Raw genomic sequence first — 13,179 nt, 5'->3', positions numbered from 1 at the left:
AGTATAGCAGCTGCGCTGTCACCAAAACACCCAGCAAAAATGATCCTTAATTTAATGATGTTCCCTAACACAAGCGCCTGGGGGATTTGAAAAGCAGGTGAGATGTTCCCTGGAAGAACACAAAAGGTTCTAATGTCCCACTGCACAGCAAGACCAGAGACATAACGGGAGTCAGTGGTCAGGACCAAAGCCGTAGCCGAGCAGATCAAAACCACTAGAAAGCCTTCTACGCTCCACCGGATGGGCTCACAGTTTGAGATGAGCCAGAAAACAATGGTCTTTAAGAAGCCACTACAGGGGAAAGTGTGAAGTGTATAATGTGTAGGGTTAGCGGACGTTCGTTTTGGTCAAGGCTAGGAAAGATGAAAGTATCACCAAAACTTTCATACAGCCAGCAACATAACAACAGAAAACTACACTCTTCATCTGTTCCACCTACATATACTAAGCGTACACTTTCATTTGATATGTTATAAACACCTTTCAAGAAGCTTGCCAGAGTGAAATGACTACTGACACTATGATATGTGTGCTAATCCATCTGCAGCGTATGCGAAGAATGCCATTAACGAAAAACGAACCCTCTTTAGTAGAGTGTAAGATTAGTGCAACTGGTTGTCTAGGGCAGAGACTTATCTTGTTAATATAGATTCATAGGTCAGTATGGACCTCACCTTCCTGTTCTCATATATAACCAAGGGCCTTCATTCACCAAGCACAGGCCCAGGTACTCTGCTTCTCTCACCAAGCACAGGCCCAGGTACTCTGCTTCTCTCACCAAGCACAGGCCCAGGTACTCTGCTTCACTCACCAAGCACAGGCCCAGGTAATCTGCTTCTCTAAACAAGCACAAGGCCCAGGTACTCTGCTTCTCTCACCAAGCACAGGCCCAGGTACTCTGCTTCTCTCACCAAGCACAGGCCCAGGTACTCTGCTTCTCTCACCAAGCACAGGCCCAGGTACTCTGCTTCTCTCACCAAGCACAGGCCCAGGTACTCTGCTTCTCTAAACAAGCACAAGGCCCAGGTACTCTGCTTCTCTCACCAAGCACAGTCCCAGGTACTCTGCTTCTCTCACCAAGCACAGGCCCAGGTAATCTGCTTCTCTAAACAAGCACAAGGCCCAGGTACTCTGCTTCTCTCACCAAGCACAGGCCCAGGTACTCTGCTTCTCTAAACAAGCACAAGGCCCAGGTACTCTGCTTCACTCACCAAGCACAGGCCCAGGTACTCTGCTTCTCTCACCAAGCACAGGCCCAGGTACTCTGCTTCTCTCACCAAGCACAGGCCCAGGTACTCTGCTTCTCTAAACAAGCACAAGGCCCAGGTACTCTGCTTCACTCACCAAGCACAGGCCCAGGTACTCTGCTTCACTCACCAAGCACAGGCCCAGGTACTCTGCTTCTCTAAACAAGCACAAGGCCCAGGTACTCTGCTTCACTCACCAAGCACAGGCCCAGGTAATCTGCTTCTCTAAACAAGCACAAGGCCCAGGTACTCTGCTTCTCTCACCAAGCACAGGCCCAGGTACTCTGCTTCTCTCACCAAGCACAGGCCCAGGTACTCTGCTTCTCTCACCAAGCACAGCCCCAGGTACTCTGCTTCTCTCACCAAGCACAGGCCCAGGTACTCTGCTTCACTCACCAAGCACAGGCCCAGGTAATCTGCTTCTCTAAACAAGCACAAGGCCCAGGTACTCTGCTTCTCTCACCAAGCACAGGCCCAGGTACTCTGCTTCTCTCACCAAGCACAGGCCCAGGTACTCTACTTCTCTCACCAAGCATAGGCCCAGGTACTCTACTTCTCTCACCAAGCACAGGCCCAGGTACTCTGCTTCTCTCACCAAGCACAGGCCCAGGTACTCTGCTTCTCTCACCAAGCACAGGCCCAGGTACTCTGCTTCTCTCACCAAGCACAGGCCCAGATACTCTGCTTCTCTCACCAAGCACAGGCCCAGGTACTCTGCTTCACTCACCAAGCACAGGCCCAGGTACTCTGCTTCTCTCACCAAGCATAGGCCCAGGTACTCTGCTTCACTCACCAAGCACAGGCCCAATTACTCTGCTTCTCTCACCAAGCACAGGCCCAGGTACTCTGCTTCACTCACCAAGCACAGGCCCAGGTACTCTGCTTCTCTCACCAAGCACAGGCCCAGGTACTCTGCTTCTCTCACCAAGCACAGGCCCAGGTACTCTGCTTCTCTCACCAAGCACAGGCCCAGGTACTCTGCTTCTCTCACCAAGCATAGGCCCAGGTACTCTGCTTCACTCACCAAGCACAGGCCCAGGTACTCTGCTTCTCTCACCAAGCACAGGCCCAGGTACTCTGCTTCTCTCACCAAGCACAGGCCTAGGTATTCTGAATCTGAACTGAATTCTGATAGAATTTCTTTTCTATTAATTCAAGCCCATTAGAAGTTTAACTCACTGAAAGTCGGACACGGGATCCAGAAGGTCTTCCTTCCTACCTGGTTTCTGATGAACCATGGCTGATCTAAGGTAGGATAGAAAACCTGCTGGATACCAGCCCTCCAGGATCAGGGTTGCCTACCCCAGCATGAAACCCTAAAAACAAAAATGGTGACCGGTGCCTTGCCTGACTTCGGGGGCCGGACATCCCCTCACGATGCAGTCAAGTTGCACTTTGCTGCCCTCGGGAACCTCCCTGCTCTTCAGCTTCTGCAGGAAGCATGGCGGCTCCATGACAGGCTCCGCAGCCTTCTGCGGCAGCGACGGCACGGACATACTTGCATTGCTCTCTGGTAGTCCAGTATCACACTGATCTTGCTGAGTGTCATGTTGAATAAGACTCACTGCTGCCACCTCCAGGGGAGACAGCATGTGTACAGGCGGCTCGCTGGCATAAGTGGACACAGGTCTCTCCCTGTCTTCCGCAGTGAAAGCAAAGGCCGCCTCATCCGGCTGGGCCTTAGTCTGGCACCTGCTCCGATGCGCCTTGCAAGCTCTCGGCCTGATCCTCTTGGAGCTATTAGCCTTAAAAAGCGATGACAATTCTTCTATGAAGTCAGCTGCCTTGTTCAGAAACTCCTTCTTGGACTGAGCTTCCGGTCCATATGAGGTGTTGCGGACCGGTTTTCGGACATCCTGAATGGGCTCCTTTTGGGTCCTGTTATTCCTCACGATGTCGTTTTCTCGGCCCGTTGTGTGGAGTATCTGCCTTTCTGGTGGTGCAGACTGAGTCTGCGACGTTCCCTTCTTCTCAGAGGAAGCTGAGGCCTTTGAGGAGTTCACCAAAGGCACCTTCTCCTCAGCGCGCCCTTCTTGAGGACCTTGACTGATGGCTTGCTGTGCCAAATTGACACTTTTGTCCAATTCTTCTTCACTCAGGAAAGCTGAGAGGTCTGGGGATTGATCCTGCACCCCCATGTCTTCAGACCTCCCATAGAGGAGGTGCTGAGCTCCATCTGAATGATTCATCTCACGTTGCCTCTGCTGGACTCCTGACTCGGCCAGACAGCCCTCTCGACGAAGCCGAGGTGATGAACTGGAAGATTCCAGGCTGTTTCCTTGCATCCTGTTAAAAATCAAAAAGGAATAATTCTTGACTAAATTTCACAGAGTAGGAGACCAAGTCACTGAAGAATGTATCTCAAGGCAGATTGTAATGGAAGAATAAGCGGCGCATAATCCATTCGGTGAAATGCTGAACATTGAACAAATTCACTAAAACTAGGGACGTGCATCTCCGTCTCCAAGGTGATGCGATACACACCTCGAGGTGACGCGATACACACCACGAGGCACTGCCAATGATCCGACCCATTAAACTAACATACTTATGAAGCAACTACTACTTTAATACAATACAATAGACGCCTATTGCAGGGCGGGTACGATGTGACGTGATTCGACGCTCGCCGAACACGCCTCCATCTTGGCTGTGAGACTTGCATAAGATTGGCCATGACGGCACGTGAGAGCTGGAGATGAGAGAGGGCACCTGAGGGACAGTTTAGAGAGGGGAATCAATTTAAATATAAAATTTCTAAGTAATAAAGGAGTAGGCCTTCTACTAATAATGAAATATGAATTTAACCCTGGCTGTGTGCTGCTTCCTGCTCGATAACTCTGCTGATGCTATTCTGCGTTGTGTTGTGGTATGTTGGTGATGTGATGTGGTGTGTTGTGGTGTGATGTGGTGTGGTGTGGTGTGGTGTGGGAGCTGCTGGCCCAGTAACCGCGGTGACAGTCCCACTTCAGGTGTACTGACCCGGCTGGGAGGGCATAATGACAGAGAGTTAGGTGACGGTCAGCACGGTCTGCAGGTTATTATGGTTATTATGACTTAAACAACAAAATAACACTAAGGACTTGCTTGTAGACCTATATCTTACTTTCCTTTCTTTACTTTAAGGAAAAATAGCAAAGCAAACAAACAATCGTTGCCCGTATCACAGATCTTACCTCACTTTCCATGCACATAAGAAGCAGTTGGTGGTTCTTCTCCCCTCACAGACACAAACAGAGCTTGCTATTGCATGCAAAGGTTTGCAGTAACTCACAAATGACACCTTTCACTGTTGATTTGGGGAAATACAACAAAATTATAACAAGGAATATTTTACTGTTTTTTTTTTTGGGTTAAGCATTGGGGGAGTCGAGGTCTCCACCCATTTAAGGGGGTCCAGGGAGGTGTATTGGCTGGTTTTCATTATTGGGAGGGGGGTAAGAATACCTTTGCCCCCCCATAATTCATTCCCATGTATATAACATATTACATTTAAGCAAAGTGTTTTAAATTACCCAAATATACATCCATCCAGCTCATTACTGAACATGCTTCAACATACAAGCATACGGCGATGAGCCAGGAGTCATATTTCAGCTTCCTAAACAGAGGAGCTTGGTGGGAGAAGCTTGATTTTGCATGCAGCAGGTCACAAATGCAGGCGGGTTTGCGATAAAAAGCCCTGCTTTTGTTTGGAAGCAGAATGGCCCCCAAAAACATTAGTGACACCAACAGTGAGCTAAATAAATAATACGAAATTAATAAAGCAAAATGATTTAACTCATTATTCTACATTATTCTACATTAATAAATCTACATTTTACCGATGCAAAGATGTTACAAACGATGTATCCTGAGGTGCGCTCTTTGTAACTGGGGCATCACACCGTCAGCTTTTAGGCTGCTGCACTATTGCGAATCGGTGAATCTTACCATCCCATCAAATGTTAATCATAATGCAACAAGTCCACTGAAATGTTTAAGCACTAATTCACAGACTGCATTTCAGCCCTTCTTGTAAGCTAAGCCATTACATTGCATTTCCAGAGATAGTCATTTGGTTATGTATGATTTATATATATATATATATTTCATGGATTACTGCTGGTGGTCTCGCTCTGTTAATTACGTCAAATATTGACACATCAAATGATGCAAGACCCCCCCACTGAATTCCTCCCAGTTCTGTTGAGGAGAGAAAAGGCAAACATTGAGGCTGGGTACAACCATTTCGGAAGGTCCATCTTTAAATCAAACTCTGTTTCATCGTGAATATGATGCAATTTTGTACAAATTGGTAATATCTCTTTGTATAATAACTGACCCTGCCACCCCAAATGTGATTTAGCTCGCATTTGCCCCCAGTAACACGCCGATGGCCCTGAGCTGGGGTCAGAAGCACCTGTTGATGTGTTTATAATTCGCTTTACTCCCTCGGCTGGGCCTGCCATGGGGGGGGGCATCGTTACTTCACGCAGAAACAGGATCAGGCCACAGGTGTCACTGACACTCAAATGGCAGCGATCAGGGAAGCCAGGGCGCCCCCTCCCCCATCTGCTGCATGCATTAATCCAGGACGCGCAGCCCACCGGCACTGAAGCCTGGCCTAATTATAGATGGGGTGTCACTTTACATGAAAAAGCAGGGAAATTAGCGACCCCCTCTAGCTATGGTAAATCCTGCCCCCTGTTTCATCTGCCTGCTTCTCTCAAAGTGAATAATTCAACATTTTCTCCACCTTCTCTTTTCAAGCATGGTGCAGTCTGTGCAAACGCTGCAACAGCCCCCCCAAGCCAGCGGCATTCAGCGTTTGCTGCCCGGCAGGTGAACCTAGACGGAACCGGAACTAAAGGCGAGCATTTGGTATCAAGTGAGCCGGTGGACAGAACCACCCAAAGAGCCAGACGGGGAGCCCCCCTGCCGGCGCGGGCACGGGAAGGGGGACAGCTGTGAGCAGGTGCTTTACCTTCAGCTGAGCTCCGAAGCGCCCCTCCGGGACGGGGGGGGGTCACTCCTCCAGGCCTCCCGAGGGACACGGCCGACGGGGAATGGGGTCCGTACCTCTGTCTGTTGCGTTTTCCTGCGCGGTGTTTCCCTGTGCTGAGAGCTAACCTTGGAGTTTACCGAAAATATGGCGCCAAGCAGCAGAGGCAACTTGTCACCAGTAAAAGTAGCAACATTTGTCAGCATGTCGCTGGCGGGTTATTTTGGGGGCGGCTGGGACCATGTGCCCAGGGTGCATTCCTCCCCAATGGGAGGGGGCTTCCGTAAAGGGATTCCTACCACAGCAGCACCTATGGTCATCTTTCAAAGCTCCTCTTTATAGAAGCTGACAGGAGCCTGGGGTAGGTGGCAGGTGTGAGGGGGGGCTGCCCCTAGGGGGCGCCCCGCACACTCCCCGTACAGCTGAAACGGACAGCCCTAAGCGCGCTGCTGTGCTTCCTTGCTGCATGCATCATAGTAAAACGCGGAGCACATCTGCCTGACACTACAGACAGGAGTGTGGCCCTCAGACCCTCCAAGGGGGCCCGGGGTCTCAGCCCGACATTCAGCGGCAGCAGTTTTCATCACTCAAACCACACATCAGCCCTGAACAGCCACTGTACCGAATATTAAACGGATGCAACCCTGACGCAGCTCAGCCAGCTAGCTGTGATCTCCCATCTCTGCTTGTTAACTATTTATTTAGGCTGTGAAGTAACTTTTTAACTGAGCCCTAGAAACCGCAAACCCATCCCTGTTAGTACTGCAGCACTTTTCCCAGACCCGTAGAAGACTTTATTTAGGTGTAGACACACAAAACATGCTTTTGGCTTTCAGAAAATAAAAGCACTCATTTTAATTGCATGTAAAAACCACCATCGTCAGTACAGCGAAATCTGAGACCTTGTCACTGATGACGAGGAATTTTTATTCTGAGCTCATGAAATAATAATTACAAAAAATGTAATTTAAACAGCATAAATCCTTCTTTGGACGGAAGGGCCAGCTTTGATCGCTCTGACACTGACATGGCAAACATTAAAACACGGAGCACGTCCACGAGATCCACGCGTAAAAATCATCAGTCAGTAAGTGGTCTGGAAGGAAGTTCTCAGGAACGATTATACAATCAAACATGTACATCGTGAAGAATAGCAGAGCGAATCCAAAGCCGGCGGAGGCACTGATATCCATGCAGCATTGGGGGGGGGGGGGTTTCAGTCACTCTGGCCTTCACTAAGGAGGGAGGTGCCGGGAGCCCCGAAGCTCCGCTGTGACAGAGCACGTCTGCCGCAGACACACAGGAGCCTCACCCAGTCCTGCCCCCTCAGCTCCGCCAGTTACCTCCATCCATGTCTTGGCCGTTGGCTGACACAGAAATTTAATGAAATTTAATTCAACATTTGCACCAGTTGCAGGACACCAGAACACGTGTCCATCCTGCTCTCTCCTTTGACACACACACACATACACACACACACACACACACACACACACACACGGAGGTGAGAGCAAAGCCTGGAGTCTGAGCACAGGGTCCACCGTCCATCCAGGGCCCCTGGAGCATTTTTCTGGGGGTTAAGGGCCTTGCTCAAGGGCCCAATAGAGATGCGGCTAATCTCTGCTTCAATCCGATGACCATCTGATCACAGGCGGAGTCGTGACCCCCTGAGCCACACACAGTCCGTTTGTTACCGGCACACAGACTGACTCTCCGCTATCTGCAGCCTCGGGAATTCGGGCAGGGCGACGACGAGCCACCTGGAACAAAAGCAGCAGTGGACAGTGACACTCGCCCATGGAAAATGAAGCCATACTAATAATTACCGTAACATGGTATTTTGCCAATTATTTTACCCCAAGCGGCTCACATGCTTACATCCGAAAACCCATTCTTTAAGTAAGAGACTCATCTTTGATGTCACCTGTGGCAGGTGGGGGACAAAAGGGTGACATTGCCCGCATATCTGGGGGGGGGGGGGGAGGGCAGAGGGGGCAATGGTGCTCTACTTACTGTAGGCGAGGTCCTCTCCTGCTCGCTTCCGTGACTGATCACCCCTACAGGATGAAAGGGATCACAGCAGTTGATGTTGGCTCTCACTCCCGGCGGAGGCATCGTCCTCAGTGATGGATGCGAGGCCGTCGAACGCCTACCTGGCAAAGCCGTTCAGGGAGAGCTCCGCCTGCAGTCTGCGGTCCTGAGCTGCGTAGTCGGGCAGCTCGCACTCCTGCGCAGGCGGGTTAATCTGCGGGATGAAGCTGGAGAATAGCAGAGGAGCTAATCTGACCCAGTCTGCATGGGAGACAAGGCAGAGAAACATGCAAGTATTAGTGCAGGTCAGGACCCGGGTAACGGCAGCATGTCAGGGCAAATGGCACCTACCAGGACGCAGAGTGTAAAGACCTTTCACTATACTGGCCATTGTCGAGGGCTTGACTTGAAAAGGTGTGGAATGGGCTTTTAAAAGCAATGCTGAAAGGGAAGAGAGGGCTGTTAAATATCTGAGCAGCTCTACTTTGGTTCTAACGACAGCTCAGGAGCCACACACTTATTTTCTGTACGATAATGTGAGAGAAATTCATCTGGAGGTGTCTGGTGCTGCTGGTACGCAGTGAGAGGGAGGTACGGGACGCACGTATCAAGGTGTGGATGTGCTTCTCCGCCACATGCCAGGCAAACAGCTGGATCAGGTCATCCTTCAGGTCCCTGTTCAGTTTCGTTTCAATATAGAACTTGTTCTAAGAGGGAAAGAAATGAGATTATACTCATAACATCAAGGGTGAACTCTGGGGGGAACGGATAAGCAGGGGGTGAGACGTGACTTAGGGGCAGATGTGGAAAAAATACCCCCCAGTTCAGTAAAAAAAAAAGGCATCAGAATTTTTTACTAGCCAGTAGGCTGGTGCTCGGGTATCCCTGCTCGGGTTTCCCTGCTCGGGTTTCCCTGCTCGGGTATCCCTGCTCGGGAATCCCTGCTCGGGAATCCCTGCTCGGGTTTCCGTGCTCGGGTTTCCCTGCTCGGGTTTCCCTGCTCGGGTATCCCTGCTCGGGTATCCCTGCTCGGGTATCCCTGCTCGGGTTTCCCTGCTCGGGAATCCCTGCTCGGGTTTCCCTGCTCGGGTATCCCTGCTCGGGTATCCCTGCTCGGGTATCCCTGCTCGGGTATCCCTACTCAGTCTCCATCTAAGTCCAGCTCTACTTTTAAGGTTTTATAAAAACACAGATTTTACGTGTAGCAGAGAAGCACATCTTACCATGTAAATGAAAATGGGCACGATGCTCTGCAGAGCCGCCATGTATCGTGTCAGGGCAGAATCGAACTTTTCAATGAAATTCTCCGGAGGACAGCACTGGAAGGGAATTATTAATGGTGTTAGGGCTTTGGAGCAGCAAAGAGGTCTCCGGTAAACACCGTTACAGTCTACGACAGCAGTACTGTGGCTTCTGTAAACCTTACCGTTGTCATGTAACAGAAAAAGACTGCCCCCCCCTTTTAGCTACCACAGTGCTAATTAGCACCACCAGATCCACCAAAAAATGTTTCAACTAACAAAAATGCAGCCTTTTCTCGCCCCTCAGAGATGCCTTTACCTGCAACTCGTCCGAAACCATTTCCAAGTAGGATGTAATCTTCCGTATTAAGTCATTGTACATGATCTCCGAGTGCTGCTGACACACGCATTTGTACACACAGCTGAAAAGGCAAGAAGGAACCCAAACAGAGAATTGGCTTTATCAGTCGCTGGGGGGAGGAAGACCTTCGGTCCAGCGGCGGGAGAGCAGGTATAAAGAAGGTCAAAACAATGACAGCAAGAAAAGAGGTATGAAGAGTATGAAATCATATAAGTGCTAAGAAAAGGTACTAAAAAATGGAATAATAGCAGTTCATAGCAGACACAATGACTTACGATTATTGCGCAATGTTACTTTAAACAGAAAGCAGAGTGCTGGCTCATCAAATGCAAGGTGCCAAAGAAGCATTATTTCCTGCAAATAAAATCGCTGAGAAGCCTCCACACCTTGTGTGACTGACTGTACCTGTAAATTTGCTCATATGAAATAGGAATGTAGTCAACCGGGCTCTGGAGCAGCAACTGGTCAATGGCCTTTTCCAGTTTGGGCCAGTATGTGTTTCTGTAGTCGTCTGTCGTCATCACATTCATCACTGGGTCAAAAAAACAAAAACAAAACAAGATAATCAAACCATTTGCTGCGTTTTGTAATGCCGTTCGATCCACGTCCTCTTGTACATCATCTTACAGTCTGGAGAATCAGCATAACTCCTGCATAAACTCACAGGGCCAATGACCAAGAAAATAAAGTCTCAATTTCTGCTGATGAGATGTGCTATTATCTGTTGAGCCCTGAATGGAGTCTGCAAGGCTGCCAACTTCGGTCAGCTGGCTGGAGTGAGATAAGCCTGCATACACATGCACACGGACTGTCATGCATGTAACAGTTTTATTACCCTTCTAGGGTCTGTAGGGTTTACAAACTGCCTCAACGCTTTTGACGTAGCTAACTTTAGGTTTTTAATGGAACTAGAAGAAATATAGATTTTCCGTAAGATTTCTTGCGTGACAGCTGGCAGCCTTGCGTCTGTCATGCGTTTCTTCTCGCCCGTCCGTCCATCCATCCGTAACAGCGCGTACTTGTTAAAGACCAAATGCCATGCGAAGTGTGGTTCAGGGCACATGCACCGCAGGACTTTAAGACTTACAAAACCTGGAAGTGGTGTTGTTCATGTTCAGAGGCAACTTCCCGGCCGTGGGGGGATCGCTACTGGAGTCGGCGGGGTCTGGGATCGGGATCCCGGACAGGGAGCCGGCCTGTGGCTCTTCGGGCGGGGTTTGAGTACCGAGGACCGATGAGTCTGACAGGAACTGGGTCTTTTCCGGATGGTGGTTTTGTGGGAGCTCATAGGTGCTCGGACTAGCCTCCCAAGTGTTATTATGGTTATGGTCGTCGGCGATCTCAAAGCTCTCTGCGTCCATGCTCTCCTCCATGCCGCGGTCACTCAGGGAGATGTCACGCCGAGATACCGTCCTTATCCAACCCGAACAGCCCCCTCAAATTAACATTAAAGCCACACTTCCGCAGCCCTTTCAGCAGAACTTGTCGGACGCCGTGTTGTTTCCCTGCGGTTCTGCGACACTTGGCGGCAGCCGAGTTTGCCGCCGATTGAAATGTAGTCCTTGTGTCAAAAGCATCGCCGCCGCTTCGGATACAGTGACCATAACCCGACAAAGGTGCCCAGCTAAATAACTACAGTAATCAGCCGGATTTTTCTTCTCTGTGGTCCTACCAGTAGAATCGCTTATATACACAGTAGTGTCCAGAGCTGCTTTCCAAAACACTACAACTCCCATGGAGCCTGAAAACGGCTCATCTGCGCATAATCGGGGGCGGAGACTGCGCAGGTCACGCGGTGAAGGGCTCGTGTGCGTCCGCATTGATTTAGACTGTAAACGGGTTTACGCAAAAACGGTTATATTGTTAAATATGCTTTAACAAAACGGTACCTTTTTTTTTTTTTTTTTTTTTTATCAAAATCGTGCCCACATGCTTCATTTCGCAAAGAGGCTTTAATGATTAATGAAATGGTTATCACTGTTGCCTCACACATCTGGGACCTGGGTTTGAGTCTCTGCTCTAGCTCTGTGTGTGGAACTTTCGCCCTATTTCATCATGGGGCTTCTTCTGGGTACTCCAGATTCCCCCCAAAGCTCTAAAACACGTTAAGGTGAATTGGAGTTAGCAAATTGTCCGTAGGTGTGAATGGAGTCTGAGTGTGCCCTACATTTAGTTGGCGGCCTATCCTGGGTTGTTCCCTGCCTTGTGCCCATAGATTCTGAGATAGGCTCTGGACCCCCGTGACCCTGAACAGGGCAGTTACAGAAAATGGATGGATGGACTTGAAAGGGCCTGTATTACATGGCCACTGTATCAGATTTGTAGTGCAGTCTTTTGCTCCCCAAACTGTTGCCATCTGGCAGCATTTTTAACTCATAAGAAACATTACTAGTCCAGTAATGTTTGATTATCATGTAATCATCATGTAATGATGTAAGATTATCATGTAATCATGCAATACATTTTAAAATTGCGATATATTAGGGAATATTGACTATGAATCTGGAAATACCTAATATCTGACTGTCCAGTACTTCTGGGTTTAATGTGGAAGTGAAATAAATAGATGCAAACTTTCATCGACCCTGTGACAGGAGTCGAGCCAACCTAGTGTGTCACACACAGATAAGCCATGATCATTGGGAGGTAGCTTTCGCCATTTCCCTGCTGACTGATGTTTTCTGGAAGATACCAGTAAGACCCATCAACACTAAAATGCAAACATCTTCCTATTCTTTCTTCCATCCTTCCATCCATCCATGAAAGGTTAATGTATTCTTCTCCACAGAAAGCTTTCATGTTGTGAAAGGGAAGATTTCCATAGGTAATGTCTTCCCTTTATCACTATAAGCAGGTGCAGATTACTCACAGCACGGCTCTTTAATTTCCTGAGTGCAGACAGCAGGAAATATCTCTGACTGAACAGCAGATAAATGACAGGGAGCGATGAAAAGGCCTTTCTCGCTCGGGTCCTTGCCGGTTGGCAGGCAGGACGAAGGACGCCCTGATCTTATTGCTTGTTATCTCTGGAAACATCTCCAGCCTGTCTATCTGTCAGACACTTTTCTTATACTTTTATTATTTTTCCAGTCAACATTGTTTCAGGTATGTTTGTGGTGTTGTTCGTACAAACAATATATTAACTATTGCTTTATATTGAAGTATGTTATGTGAAAAACAGCAATAGTTAGAAACTGTCAAATTCATAGTGCTTATGGCGGTGTGCAGAATGCGGAATGGCCCGTTACATCCGCAGCAGAGATGAGGCCAGTTTAATAAACATGCATGTTACTCTGCAGAGCAGAAGGAAAACAT

The 13,179-nt window shown here is 48.9% G+C and overlaps 2 protein-coding genes across 4 annotated transcripts in view; both read right to left on the bottom strand.

Annotated features, from left to right (window-relative positions):
• mypn (myopalladin) overlaps nt 1–6,477 on the bottom strand; it is a 35,784-nt gene extending 29,307 nt beyond the window's left edge. For all 3 annotated transcript variants that reach the window (XM_049008217.1, XM_049008218.1, XM_049008219.1), the window contains exons 1-2: nt 6,214–6,477; nt 2,595–3,533 (exon numbers count right to left, since the gene is read on the bottom strand). In XM_049008217.1, coding sequence (XP_048864174.1) covers nt 2,595–3,532 — 938 coding nt within the window. In that variant the 5' untranslated portion in view covers nt 3,533; nt 6,214–6,477. The remainder of the gene's footprint in view (nt 1–2,594; nt 3,534–6,213) is intronic.
• A 594-nt stretch (nt 6,478–7,071) lies between these two features.
• Nucleotides 7,072–11,554, bottom strand: cacul1 (CDK2 associated cullin domain 1). Its single transcript, XM_049008222.1, has 9 exons — nt 10,952–11,554; nt 10,270–10,396; nt 9,823–9,925; nt 9,486–9,581; nt 8,867–8,969; nt 8,614–8,703; nt 8,385–8,523; nt 8,245–8,288; nt 7,072–7,991 (listed from the first exon to the last, which is right to left on the bottom strand). Exons 1-9 carry the CDS (start codon nt 11,235–11,237, stop codon nt 7,948–7,950), a joined length of 1,032 nt encoding a protein of 343 aa, XP_048864179.1. The 5' UTR covers nt 11,238–11,554; the 3' UTR covers nt 7,072–7,947.
• Between the last annotated feature and the right edge of the window lie 1,625 nt (nt 11,555–13,179).

This window comes from Brienomyrus brachyistius, chromosome 3 (assembly GCF_023856365.1).
Source record: "Brienomyrus brachyistius isolate T26 chromosome 3, BBRACH_0.4, whole genome shotgun sequence".
Classification (NCBI taxonomy): domain Eukaryota; kingdom Metazoa; phylum Chordata; class Actinopteri; order Osteoglossiformes; family Mormyridae; genus Brienomyrus; species Brienomyrus brachyistius.
Note: the sequence above shows the minus strand (reverse complement) of the source record. Positions and strands in the feature narration are given on the sequence as shown.